At 35.9% G+C, this 13,443-nt stretch overlaps 3 protein-coding genes across 5 annotated transcripts in view; 1 reads left to right on the plus strand and 2 right to left on the minus strand.

The window, feature by feature from the left end:
* The window catches only part of step (cytohesin steppke), an 88,034-nt gene that overhangs the window by 47,814 nt on the left and 26,777 nt on the right, over positions 1-13,443 (minus strand). The gene's annotated exons all lie outside the window — the stretch shown is intronic.
* Positions 17-4,196, plus strand: LOC149968874 (uncharacterized). The gene is made up of 12 exons (XM_090156076.1): positions 17-1,280; positions 1,337-1,865; positions 1,921-2,068; positions 2,119-2,257; positions 2,312-2,630; positions 2,689-2,789; positions 2,845-3,153; positions 3,207-3,416; positions 3,469-3,579; positions 3,687-3,829; positions 3,889-4,140; positions 4,185-4,196. Exons 1-12 carry the CDS (start codon positions 542-544, stop codon positions 4,194-4,196), a joined length of 3,012 nt encoding a protein of 1,003 aa, XP_090012202.1. The 5' UTR covers positions 17-541.
* Positions 11,840-12,528, minus strand: LOC149968875 (uncharacterized). The gene is made up of 3 exons (XM_090156088.1): positions 12,518-12,528; positions 11,904-12,459; positions 11,840-11,848 (listed from the first exon to the last, which is right to left on the minus strand). Coding segments are annotated over exons 1-3 (567 nt in total). The 5' UTR covers positions 12,520-12,528.

Genomic DNA, 13,443 nt, shown 5'->3' on the forward strand with positions numbered 1-13,443 from the left:
TTCGGGTTTGGGTTCGGGATCGAAATCCGGGATTTAAGGGATGAAATGGGGGTAAAATCATCAAAAAGTCAATGTATTTAGGGTATTTCTCGCGACGATTTGTTTTCCCGTATATCAACATATTGTGTCCAGGCCAACTTGTTCATTTATCTACGCTTATCTCGAAAGATACTTGAACGTATATCTTATCAAGTTTTATCGTACGGAATAAGTTGAAATGATGTAAAAATTGATAACCTAGGCGGCGCGTGCGCAGATTCCCCGGGAGGCGCGGTTAATTTGAATTGAAGTGTTTTGACGTCATGGAATATTTGTTGTTAAAGTAGAATGGAAATATTTTTAAACTTCATTTTAATAGCATTAACGCGTAAGTAGTACTTAAATATGCTTAACACTTGAACCTATCTCACGAGTATTTCAAACGAATATTTTAAGTATGAGAAACGTATTGTTCTCAAATGATACTTGAATATACTATAAAAGAGGTTGTATAGCGTTGTAGGAGGTCATTCCACGGTTAACTGCGGTAGCTATATTCAAGATGCCTAAAGCCCAACATATTTGCCCTACGTGCGCGAAAAGTTTCACTACCAAGTCCTCCTTAAATCGGCATGTTAGAGAAGTACACGGTGATAGACATACGTTTGTCTGTGAAGTATGTGGTAAGAATGTTGCTAGATTGGAACATTTCAAGAGCCATCAACGAACTCATGACTTGAACGCACCCGGCCCTTCCGAACCCATGGACCTGTCTCGCACACCGTCACCAATGCAACGTTCGCTAGCATCTTTCCGTCCACCATCGCCATACCGTCCACCTTCACCTAGTCTGCTTAAAGAAATTCAACTGGAATCTATCCAACCATCTACAGCGGATTTACCCAACAACCCAACGCCATCACCTGTTCCCGCCTCATCAATACTTGATGAAACACCACCAGCATCTCCAAGTATGGTCCAGGCCTTGAATGATACGTTAGCATCTATCCGTTACAATGCTGAAGACTATGATATTGATGCGGGGATGTTTATCGGACGTTACCGAGCCGCTTTCAGTAAATTTCTAATGGAAAGACTCACCAGTAAACGTGGAATTAAATGGTTCCTACTCGTAAGATCTGTTTATATGAGACCTTTAGGGGGTGAGGAACAAAGAGCGGAAGTACGACCCTATTTCCGGAGCACTATGCAAACAACATTAACGCCCGATGTCATTGAAAGCCAGCTGAATGAATGTCTTGAAACAATACAGTCAGCAGCGGAAAACTTTGAAGCGACAGGTATGTACTAAAATTTATAAGTTATATTTTGAACTAAAACATTATATTTTTGATAGGATCGGGTTGGGTAATTGACCGTGTTCTGTATGTAGAATTAAATGTAGCATCTTACCAACCGTTGCGAGGGTCATCGTATATGGAACTACCTGAAAAACTATCTCGACGTCACGCGATTCTTAATATTAGAAACGAAAATGACGAGAAATGTTTTCTCTGGTCAATTCTCGCTAAACTTCACCCAGTTCCTCGGACTCAAAACGCTAATCGTGTTTCCAAATATACACCTTATGAAAATGAACTTGATACCAGTGATATATCTTTTCCTTTCAAATTAAACGCTACGGAACTTAAAAAATTTGAATTAATGAATAATTTATCAATATCTGTGTTCGGCTTTTCGGGAGACATATTCCCCCTTTACGTAAGCGCTAACAAGTGTTGTAAGGAAAGGGAGGTTGATTTGCTATACATCACCGACGAAACTAAAGATATTGACGATGGGAATAGACATTACTGTCTTATACGAGACCTAGGAAAACTGCTACAGCATCTAACAAAACACAGAAATACAAGTTATTATTGCAGGTAATTTAGTTTCCAATATATTAGTTTGAAATATACTAATTATTTTCTGTATTAGAATGTGTCTTCACCGATTCAGTGGAAGCAACGCTGAACAGCGACGTGATGCGCATATCGAAGAATGCGCCACTCACGGCGTCCAAAAAACAGTTTTCCCTACTAAGAAGAAGACGGTTTATTTTGATAAATATGAGTGGACAGAAAAGGTAAAAATAAAAATTATTTAATTTAACTCTTAATGAAATGAAATTATTAGGTGCAGTATGTATTTTACGCCGATTTTGAAGCAATCCTACCGAGAGTTCAAGGATGTGATCTAGATCCCGATATAAATACCAGCAAAGTAAACATGCACATCAGCTGCGCGTATTCGTGGGTGTTTGTTGGACCTGACGGTAAGTTATTTGACAAAATTCCCTTTTAGATATATTACAATAGGATACTTATAGGTGTACCTGTTCGAACCGATTGCTATCGAGGACAAGATGCAACTCGAAGATTTCTGGAGTCTATTCTGGAATTAGAGAAGGAGTTGATGGAACTCATTGAGACAAATGTACCAATGATTATTACCCCGGAGGAGGAGGAACAGTTTCAAGCTGCTACGCATTGCTACATTTGTCAGAAGCAGCTAAATCAGGGAAATATGCCCGCTGTTCGAGATCATTGCCATTTCAGCGGCAAATATAGGGGGCCAGCGCATAACGTCTGTAATCTTCAAAAGAAAGTTCCAGAATTTATCCCTATTTTCCTTCATAACCTTAGCAGGTGAATTTATTAAGTTAATTAACCAGGAAATAAACCTAATAATAATAAATCTTCATAGATACGATTTACATCTTATATGTCAGGAGATTGGTCATTTTAAGGAACAGACACTTGACTGTATTCCTTCCACTAGCGAAAATTATATTTCGCTGAAACTAGGTAAAATATATTTAATTATGAATTTAACCTTAACATTAATTTTATTGTTTTTTAGGGAGATTTCGGTTTTTAGACTCTTATCGATTTCTAAGTGATAGCCTCGATGCTCTAGTATCTAATCTCGTTTTGGAAGGAGCCAGTAAATTCCAGATTGTTAAGAAATATTTTGAAAGTGAGAAAGTTCAACTGCTTTTGCGGAAGGGGGTCTACCCATACGAGTATATGGACGATGAAAAGAAATTTGACGAGACGATGCTGCCACCTAGAGAAGCGTTTTTCAGTTCATTGAAAAATCAAAATATTTTAGAATCTGATTATTTACACGCCCAAAATGTTTGGACAGCGTTTAATATTCAAACATTAGGTAAAATTACTATAGTATAAATATTTCAAATCTCTTAACCTCGGTTTTCGTAGGGGAATACACCGACCTCTATGTGAAAAGCGATGCGTTGCTCTTAGCCGACGTTTTTGAAAATTTTAGAACATTATCTATAACCCATTATAAATTAGATCCCGCTCACGCTTACACCGCACCAGGTTTAGCCTGGCAAGCAGCTTTGAAGATGACCGATGTTCGCCTCGATCTCATACTTGATATAGATCAACACTTATTTATTGAAAAGGGTAACGCTTTTGTGATATTTTAAATATTATTGTATTTACATTGAATTTTTAGGGATTCGAGGCGGTGTTTCAATGATCTCAACTCGTTATTCTGAAGCGAATAACAAATATATGGCCGACACATATGATTCGTCTAAAGAGAGCAGTTATATATGCTATTTAGGTAATTTACATTTTTTAAAAAATAAATAATTTTTTTTATTTTTATTTTTTTATTTTAATTATTTTAATTTTAATTATATTAATTAACTTAATTTAACTTAATTGAAGATGCTAATAATTTGTACGGTGCTGTTATGTGTGAACCACTACCGCTAGGCGACTTCCAGTGGGTTCAGGAGGATGATTTGCAAACACTCAGTGAAAATATTCTGAGTATTCCCAATAACGTTGAAAACGGATACATTTTAGAGGTAAATAACAAGTGTTATAATTATTGAATTATATTTTTAAAGAATTGTTTCCTTTGCAGGTGGATCTTGAATATCCTCCAGAGTTGCATGACTTACATAACGATCTCCCAGTAGCGGCGGAATCTAAAGTTATTACACATGATATGCTATCTCCATACTCCAAAGATCTCTTAGGAAAATTAAATATTAAGGAGAATCAAAGTCTACCAAAACTTCTTCCTAATTTAAATAATAAAGAGAAATACATAGTACATTACCGCAATTTAAAATATTATGTAGAATTAGGTTTGAAAATAACCAAGGTTCATCGAGCTCTAACCTTCACTCAAGGAAAATGGTTAGAAAAATATGTTAGATTCAACACTGAACAGAGGAAATTATCCAAGAGTTCATTTGAAAAGAATTTCTGGAAACTAATGGTTAACTCTGTTTTCGGGTAAATCAATTTAAATAATTTATTGCTGTTTTTTCCCTTACTTCATTTAATTCTTTAGAAAAACAATGGAAAATTTACGGAAGCATATAAATTTCGAGTTGATTCATAAACCAGAAAGAATGTTAAAAGTTACAAGTTCCCCGCAGTTTGAACACTTTACCATCTTTAATGAAGAGTTAGCCGGCGCTCATAAGAAGAGAGCTAAAATTGTTCTTAACCGGCCTATATTTACCGGATTCACCATTCTAGATTTATCCAAGGAGCTCATGTATCGGTTCCATTATGGATTCATAAAAAATACGTACGGGGACAAAGCATCACTATTATTTACAGACACTGGTAATTTAATTTAATATGCATTTTTTATTTAAATAGTACTAATATATAAAATATTTACAGACAGTTTAACGTACAACATTAAGACGGATGATGTTTATAAAGACTTTGAAGTTCATAAAAACCGCTTTGACTTCTCTGATTATCCACCTTCGCATTTCCTTCATTCTAATCAGAATAAAAAAGCTCTCGGTTATTTTAAAGACGAGACAAATTCGCAGTTAATTCAAAGCTTTGTAGGACTTCGTCCAAAGCTTTATTCTATTAAATTGTACGGGGAGTCTAAGACCGCTGAAGAGATAGAAAAGGAGTTGCGATTGGGGAAATCTTTAGAGTCAATTTTAAACCATAAAAAGGTTTGTAAGGGCGTTGCCATGAACGTTATTAGAAACGTCATCCGCCACGAAGACTATGAACGTTGTCTTTTTAATCAAGAAACCATGTCAGCCGAGATGATGCGTATAGCTAGTTTCAAGCATGAACTATTTACTATAAATACTAGAAAACTTTGTTTATCACCAAATGATGATAAGAGATACATTCTACCCTGCGGGGTTCGTACATTAGCGCACGGTCATAAAGATATTGAAAAATTATAATGAATGCTTGTATTTATGTATATATAAAAAAAAAACTGCTATTGCTATAAATTGTAAAAAATTATTTTATTGAATACATTTTGCACATAAACTCTTTAATCATTTTATCGTTTACATATTTATCTTTCTTAAACCTAGACACAATGTTATACATTTCTATTCCTTTACACCTGTTTATAGCAAAATAGATACAGAATGCTCCACACGTATTACTAGAATTACTCTGTAATTGATTAGAATTAAAAGTTACAGTTTTACTGTTTCGTTCAATAAAGTCATTAAATTTAAAATAATCTGGCGGGTTTCCAAAGGAATCCATGAATTCACAATTTTTATGTTTAGAAAAATATATTAGAACCCAGTGTTCTCCAGGTTCAGCACTCGTATCGGTATTTACAATAAATAGAGAAGGGAATATTTTTACGTATTTAGGTAGCTTGTCAGCCGCGAACACGCCTTGAAATATACTTTTAGTACTTAAATCTTTTTCAAGTATTTTAGTTATCTGTAGCGAATCCATTAATTACTGTAATCGAAAATCACGGTTCGATTTTTATCAATTTCAATCAAATTTTGAAACTCGGCGTAAATTAGAATGGAAATCGTCTCCGGTAACGGTTTTGCAAATTTTAATTCTAATCTCAGGTTACTGTTTTTTACAAGATGCAAGTGATTAGCGTTGTTATTAAGATCCGAGGTTAAATTGTACGCGAATAAACAATTTCCGTTAGGGTAATCTTCCCGACTTATCTGATTCCCTTCATCTACGTTCCACTGATTAGTTTGAATGAAAAGATTGCAATACGCTTGAATATATAGATTTTCCTCAAAGTTTAGAGATAACGCCTTATGAGGGACGCTGCTACCGTCAATGTACAATCCAATGCTTGATAAATCGAAATGTTGAAAGTTGTACGGGGATTTTTTCAAATCTCCTAGAAACGCTTTTTGTTCCACAAACCCGATAACAACTTTCTTAGGTGCTTGTCCGGTAAATAAATGATCTTGCACACTAGCCATAAGTCCAGCGGGTATAGAAAATGAGGTGCACTCCGAACGAGTTACAGGATATTTAGCGGTTCCATATTGTAACGCCTTGGCTTGAGCGAGCGATAGTTCCGGTATCACTTTAACTTTCCTCAGATAAAGGGAAGCTGATAAAATCTCCACTTTACATTTTACGTCGGAATGAACGCAAAAAGCTGCTCTATTTTTATCGAATTTAAATTTCAAATCAACCATATTTAATAAAAAGCGTGGTTGTTGACATAAATCAGTATGGACTACGCCTAACAAGTCAATCGCCCCTTTTTGCGCTAAACTCGCTCGTTTAGAGAAACCATCGTTATCGAAAAATGAATCGAACTTTCCAGGCGTATCCCGATAGAAAAGTGAACTCGTTAAATAACTTTTTTTCGCAGAATCTCCGAACGTTAATAAAGTTTGTATCATACTTTTATAAGCGTAATTTTGACTGGAAGGTGTTACTGATCTTTCATTAAGAAATACGTGGACATCGCTAAAAAGCGAATGAAGAAACAAATTCTCGGGGGCGATATTGTCGGCTGGAGTTCCGGCGGCCCCACCCGCAACACCTGGAACCGCGGGTTGCGGTAGTTGACCATTATCTTTAGTTACCTTAACTCGAACGTGCAGCAAAGTTTGTGAAAGGTCTATATACGTTTCAGAGTTACCGTTGATAGAAAATGTAATTGATGCGTTATCAACTATATTTGATATTGGATTATACTCAACCCATTCTCCACCAATAATCGAAGATTGTGTCATAGGTACTTGAAACAAATCTAGCTCGGAATTTATACATTCAACTGAGTGCGGGTGTAAAAGGGACATTATGAGAATATATCGGAACGTTTAGGGAACCGTCCTTTCGCTATCCTGCCTGCTGTTGAAATGGCGCTTTTCGATTGAGTTCGTTTCCTTTTATTTCCGGAACCCGTCATTCTTTTAATATGATCCGTAGCTGAAGATGTTAGTCTCATGGCTTCATCAGCTGCTGAAGCTAAAGTTTCCCTTCCAGCGTTAATAGAATGCGATTTAAGCGCTGTTTTAATTGGGACTCCGCTAACAACATCGGTCGCTACTTTCGCTCCGGTACTTAAAAGTTTTTTTCCCAAGTAAGTAGCGCCTTTCTTCAGTAAAGGTACCGCGAATCTAAACGCTGAAGATAATATATTTCCTAGTCCATGTCCTCTTTGCACGGCTAAACCTCTATATACAGGTATTCCACCGAAACCAACCTGGTTTAAATAGTAACTTTCATAATCAGTTCTTGAAGGTGAATATTCAGACCTCATGATGTTAACTGTTCGCTCTCTTAAGCTAGAATGAAGGTGTGTCCTGAATGATTAAAGGTTTATAGTGAAGTCCACATTTTACGGGGTTTAAAATGTAATACAACGTGAGCTTTTCCACTATGAAACTGTATTGGCTCACCTAAATCATCTGTTATATTAATCTCTATAGTCTTAATATTATTAGACACGACTGGTAGGTAATGAGGTTGTGAAAATATTTTTGTAGTTGTTTTCCCATTAGACTCGGTTTTCTCTTCGACGCTTATGATTCTTAATAGAGGTGCTAAACTATCCCCAACAACGCTATTTTCAACCAGATCGGAATAAACGAATAAGGAATGTAACCCAGCGTTCATATCAACTGGGTAGGGGGTTATCATTGAATTTAAAATGGTGAAATCATTATCTCTTCTATCCTTAAAACCTAGTAAAATCGATAGATCGGGGCCAATTACAGCTCTGATTTTCGGTTGCAATTTAACTTTAATTCGATTAGAATAATTTAAATAAGCGAATGTAACTTGTTCTTCTTCTTGGTTGTGGACGTTCATAACATGTAATAGTTCTTCCGGAGTTTTATAAAAACCCGCGGGAACTTCAATTATTTTATCATATTCGAGAGGGTCTTTAACTAGAGGGTTATCAGTCATTTTATCATATTCGAGAGGGTCTTTAATAACCAATAGATTAGGTTTTCGAACGTTATGCCATGTCCGAGGATAGCTTATTTCCGCTAACCCAACTTCGTACTGTTCCTCAAATCTTAACGGTTCAGCTAAATACGTTCGAAATTTACCAACGCTATTATCTTGGTAATATAATGACGAGGAATCTGAAGGTAGCGTTACGTAAAAACTCATTTTAAATCCACTTCTTGTATCCAAGAATTAAATGTAGGGTCGTAATCTTGCCACTTGACATACAGTTCTACGCGACCGTCCGATTTTTTCCTCTTTTTTATTACTTTTTCGATTATGAAGTAACAGTCTTTTAAATCTCGACCAACAATCTGAACCTCCTCTCGATAGAATACTCCTAAAATGGGGTTAGAATTTAAATCCATCAGCTTATATACAGGTGGGTCACGTGGTAGTCTCTCAGCTATTTTAAACAATTCTGTAGTAAAATTCGGGTTATATTTCTTATCGAAAATTGATAAATTTCTACTTATTCTACAAATATCTCCAATTTCAAACGCGTATGTTAACGGAGGAGAAAAATTTACCGAACCGTAAAGATTTTTCCATATTTTAGCAGAGTTATCTAGAGTAACTTCCGCGGGTTTACATTTAATTGATCTATGATAACTATTGTTATAAGCGTTTATAATATCATCTAAAACGTCGATATATTTAAGGGTGTTATTCTGCGTGAAATAGCGATATAAACGAGATTTAAAACTTCTAATGAATCTTTCAATAATGGACGCTTTCATTTCCGATCGGGTAGCGAAAAATTTAATGTTCCTTCTTTCTAATTCACTCTGCACTTCTTGACAGACAAATTCGTTTCCATGATCACTTTGAATTCTTTTCGGTTGACGGCCTTTTTCAAAAACGTTACGTAACGCTTCTAAAATTGTTACACCTTTCTTATTTTTAACCGCTACAGCCATAGCGTATTTGCTAAATATGTCGATAATACATAATACGTAGCGAGATCCTGAATTATATTTAGACAGCTTCTGAAAATCTGCCAAGTCCGCTTGCCACTGTTCGTCAATTCCATAAACAATAGTTCGATTTCGTTTGAATCGTCTTCTAGCAGGTTTATGCAGCGTATATGTATCCTGCTTTATTAGAAATTGTTTTACTTTTTCCAATGAAACCTTTAAACCTTTATGTCGAGCTGAATTATAGAGCGCTTGAACTCCAGCGAATGACCCTGGGTCTGCGGGGTTAGTATAGATCTGCTCAAGTTCTTTCTCCATATTGGGTAATATTTTGATGTAATGGCATGTAACGCCAAAAAAGGAAATTAAATAATTCTAATATTATAATAACTATGATAATTAATACAGCTGTGATAATTTTCGGTGATTTTGAAAATGATTGTGATAAATAGGCTAAAAGTCCTAAAGAGACCGTTTCTGTACAACCTTCCATTGTAGGCTTATACTATGAAATGAGAACAAAATTATCAGGTTAATATATTTTATTTAGTATGTATCCAAGATCTTAGAGGACTAGGTGAAGATGATGATAACATTGAACTACTTGGTGGTGTATGAAATACAGCGAATGTTTTTAACAGTGTCAATCTTACAGGATTTTTAATTAAACGTTTTGAAATATTTGACTTATGAATGCCCTCGTAAAACTCTGTAACTCCTATAGGATCAATCGCTGTTCCAGGCGTTTTTCTCACAGCGTCATACAAAAGATCGATTATATTAGATCCTCCAATCACTTGTCCTCGAATAGAAAGCTCTCCTGAGTTAGTCCATCTAATATATCTCGGATCTTCCGTAGTCGCTCGGTATAATGAAATCGCATCACTAACATAAGTTGCAGGTAGAGAATAAGATATTTGCGCGAACCAGGTTTTAGGCCGTTCAGAGTTTTCAATAACGGGAGAGATTTGCTCTTTACGTACGTAAGTTAACCGTCGTTGGAGAGTTTGATTGTATAATGCTAATTTCTCTGATTCGTTTAAATCTGGATTATCTAGAATAGATTTCATTTCATCATCGAGTGTCTTCTCTTTTTGAAGTTCAGGTGTTTCTTCTGTTTTGGAAGGTGGAGTGTTTTTTAATCTCTCCATTACATCTTCAGGTACTAGAAGCATTTTTCGAGCCATCATCGGTTTATAGCTCGGCTTATTGCACTTCCGGCGACTGAGCTAACGATAGATAGCAGTGGCGCTAATAAAAATGGAAGAAAACCACCTTTTTGTACCAGTATCTTTCGTCGTTTTGATATAGGATTCTTCTTCGACACGTTTCGTATAACCGCGCTATGTTTCTTTAACCGCTTACGATGACGTTCTGACAGTTCAATTGTTCCGTGTAATACATTTATACAACATTCAACGAGAGCCAGTATAGCTTCCTTGCTAGCGTATTTAATAGCTGTCTTTCTTTGATTTAGATTACAGGATGTCAGGAAACGTAGAAAGTCTAGGTTTTCCTTTACTCGTTTTGAGACATCCATTTAGAGATTTTCTTAGCCTTTCTTAAAGCGCAATGAACAGTTTCGGAATGAAAAGGGCAGTTTAATTCAACGTCTTCTAGTTCTGATAATTTAGGACAACCGGTATCTTCGATGTTAGTTACTGGAACACCGAGGAGTGTCGATAATACTGCAGCTTTTTCTAAACCTTTGGTGAAAAACGAAGTAGCTTTTTCCGCTATCTGATTGCAAATGTCACGTCTCGTTCTGTAAGGACGTTCGCCGTCATCCCATCGAAGATGACAAATGTTATGAGATATCCATCTGCATTGTCTTTTATTTTCGTTTGAAAGCTCTTTGAAAGGGCATGGAGATTTGAAAGTAAACACTTCCGATTCTTCAGTTTCTAATACTACGTAAGCTAATTCTTTAATAATCCACTCTCGATTAACCCTAAAAAAATTCCCTTCTATAATACACTTCATTTTGGAATAAAGACAGCCGATTCTTCACCCGGTATTAAACCTGTTCGTAGTAAATACTGATCTGGGGTGTGAGGTTTCAAGTCAACTAATAAATACCCAAATTTCCGTGACGTAGCTTGTTGAAACGCATCAATAACGTATTTGCTATTGGTTGGAGATATCTGCCTCGCGAGATGATAAATTGTTGATTTATCTCGTGGTGATTTAAAAATAAATAGATAATGAGCATTTAAATTTAAAGTTCTTATTTCTTTTCCGGGGTAATAAAGGTTTTGCATTAAAATTAGTACGGAGGTGTTTCTGTGATGAGATCCACGAATAAATAAATTAGTTACATCTTTATTATTAGATATCTCGCATAACAAATCGTCTAAAATAACTAAATTCCTAATTTGCGGGTTTAATATATTAACATCGAGTAACCCTTCGTGAAACTCGACTGAAGGTGTGTGTTCTAATATTGATTGAAATAGTTTCGGCTGATACTCGGTATAACACCATATTATCCTCTCCGGAGGAGGGGATATACAGGTCTTCTTATATTGAATCAACCGTCCCACCAGGAATGACTTTCCGCATTGGGTGGACCCGGCTACAAGCCCATTCATTGGATGTTGTAAGCTTAAATCCATAATGGTAAATGAGAATCGGAACATTAGTGCAATCAATTTTATTAACTTTTTAACAAGTTTTTAGCATTGCATATTATTAGTGACATTATATTATTTAAAATTTCTTTCGACAATTCACAGCGAATAGTAAACATTTCAATAATATTTTCACAATCTACCGACATAATTATTTCATAAAAATGCAAATCTACGCGCTTAGAATAATCCGTCATGATACAATCATGCTGGAGTTGAGATGGATGATCAATTTGACAGCCATTGCACGCTTTCTTAAGAGCTTCGTGTAATTGTTTAATTACAACGTTAGTCATCGCCTCCTTTATTTCCTTGATTTTCTTTAAACACTTCTGAATAGACTTGTACTGGTCGAGGAAATTCAACCAAGAAGATTGAGCGAAAGCTACCCCCTCTTTAGTCGGTAACAGTTTTCCATAGTTTACTCCATAACCATGGTACATTTGTCTAACATCTAAAACCTTTTGTTCGGCAAATCTATGAACCGAAAACCGTTTAGTTTCAGAACCTGTGAAAACCCACGAAGTTTCAGCTTCGTTATTGAAATAAGCTTCAATGGCATCTTTCTTTGTCCATAGCTCTTGCAGTTCCGCTTCTGTTAGTTTGATACCCTTTGTTAAATCTAATAGACCGCAGTAGATGGTTTCATCTGCATAAACGATTAACCCTTTGTCAGCAGACACAGGAAATGAACAATTCCTATAAAATAAATACATTAAGACAAAGTTAAGAATTATCACTGAGTATTCCTACTTACATTTTAAGGTTCCTCGAAGTCACTTCCAATACAATTCAGATGGTGAACTTTCTAAATATGGTCTTACTATTATACGGTTTTCCCTTTTTATACTCTGAAATTATTTATCTTCGATATCTTATTTTTTAAAATGGAGTTTAAAATTAATTCCATTCTACGTATACGCATTTTGAAGTGTATCGCGTTACGTATATAGGAATTTACCCGGTCCTCATACGGAATCACGTGTACAATTACAATACTTGAGAACGATACGTTTCTCATACTTAAACTTTAGATATTCGTTTGAAATACTCGTGAGAAAGGTTCAAGTGTCAAGCATATTTAAGTACTACAATGATATTAAAATTAAGTTTAAAAATATTTCCATTCTACGTCATTTTAACAACGAATATTCCATGACGTCAAAACACTCAAATCTATGTTTTAAATTCAAATTAACCGCGCCCCAATCTGCGCACGTTAACCGCGTCCCATATTCCATGACGTCAAAAAACTCTTAAATTCAAATTAACCGCGTCCCCCGGGGTAATCTGCGCACGCGCCGCCTAGGTTATCAATTTTTACATCATTTCAACTTATTCCGTACGATAAAACTTGATAAGATATACGTTCAAGTATCTTTCGAGATAAGCGTAGATAAATGAACAAGTTGGCCTGGACACAATATGTTGATATACGGGAAAACAAATCGTCGCGAGAAATACCCTAAATACATTGACTTTTTGATGATTTTACCCCCATTTCATCCCTTAAATCCCGGATTTCGATCCCGAACCCAAACCCGAACCCGGGATCGATGCCACACCCTCACTTTCCTTCTACTCATATTTCTTAATTGCACGCGGAGAGTTAGATTTGTAAACGTGGCTTCATTCCATCCAACCCAGGCTTCTACAAGTTCCCCCTTCACGTTTCTGAGGGTG

This window comes from Leiobunum rupestre, chromosome 1 (genome assembly GCF_980474605.1).
Source record: "Leiobunum rupestre chromosome 1, qqLeiRupe1.1.hap1, whole genome shotgun sequence".
Classification (NCBI taxonomy): domain Eukaryota; kingdom Metazoa; phylum Arthropoda; class Arachnida; order Opiliones; family Sclerosomatidae; genus Leiobunum; species Leiobunum rupestre.

What these genes read in the sequence shown, in the direction of transcription:
- LOC149968874 (XM_090156076.1), top strand. Translation starts at nt 542, where the DNA reads ATGCCTAAAGCCCAACATATTTGCCCTACGTGCGCGAAAAGTTTCACT. An exon ending in GGAAAACTTTGAAGCGACAG is followed by an intron (nt 1,281 to 1,336) that starts GTATGTACTAAA and finishes TATTTTTGATAG; the next exon opens with GATCGGGTTGGGTAATTGAC. An exon ending in TTATATTTCGCTGAAACTAG is followed by an intron (nt 2,790 to 2,844) that starts GTAAAATATATT and finishes ATTGTTTTTTAG; the next exon opens with GGAGATTTCGGTTTTTAGAC.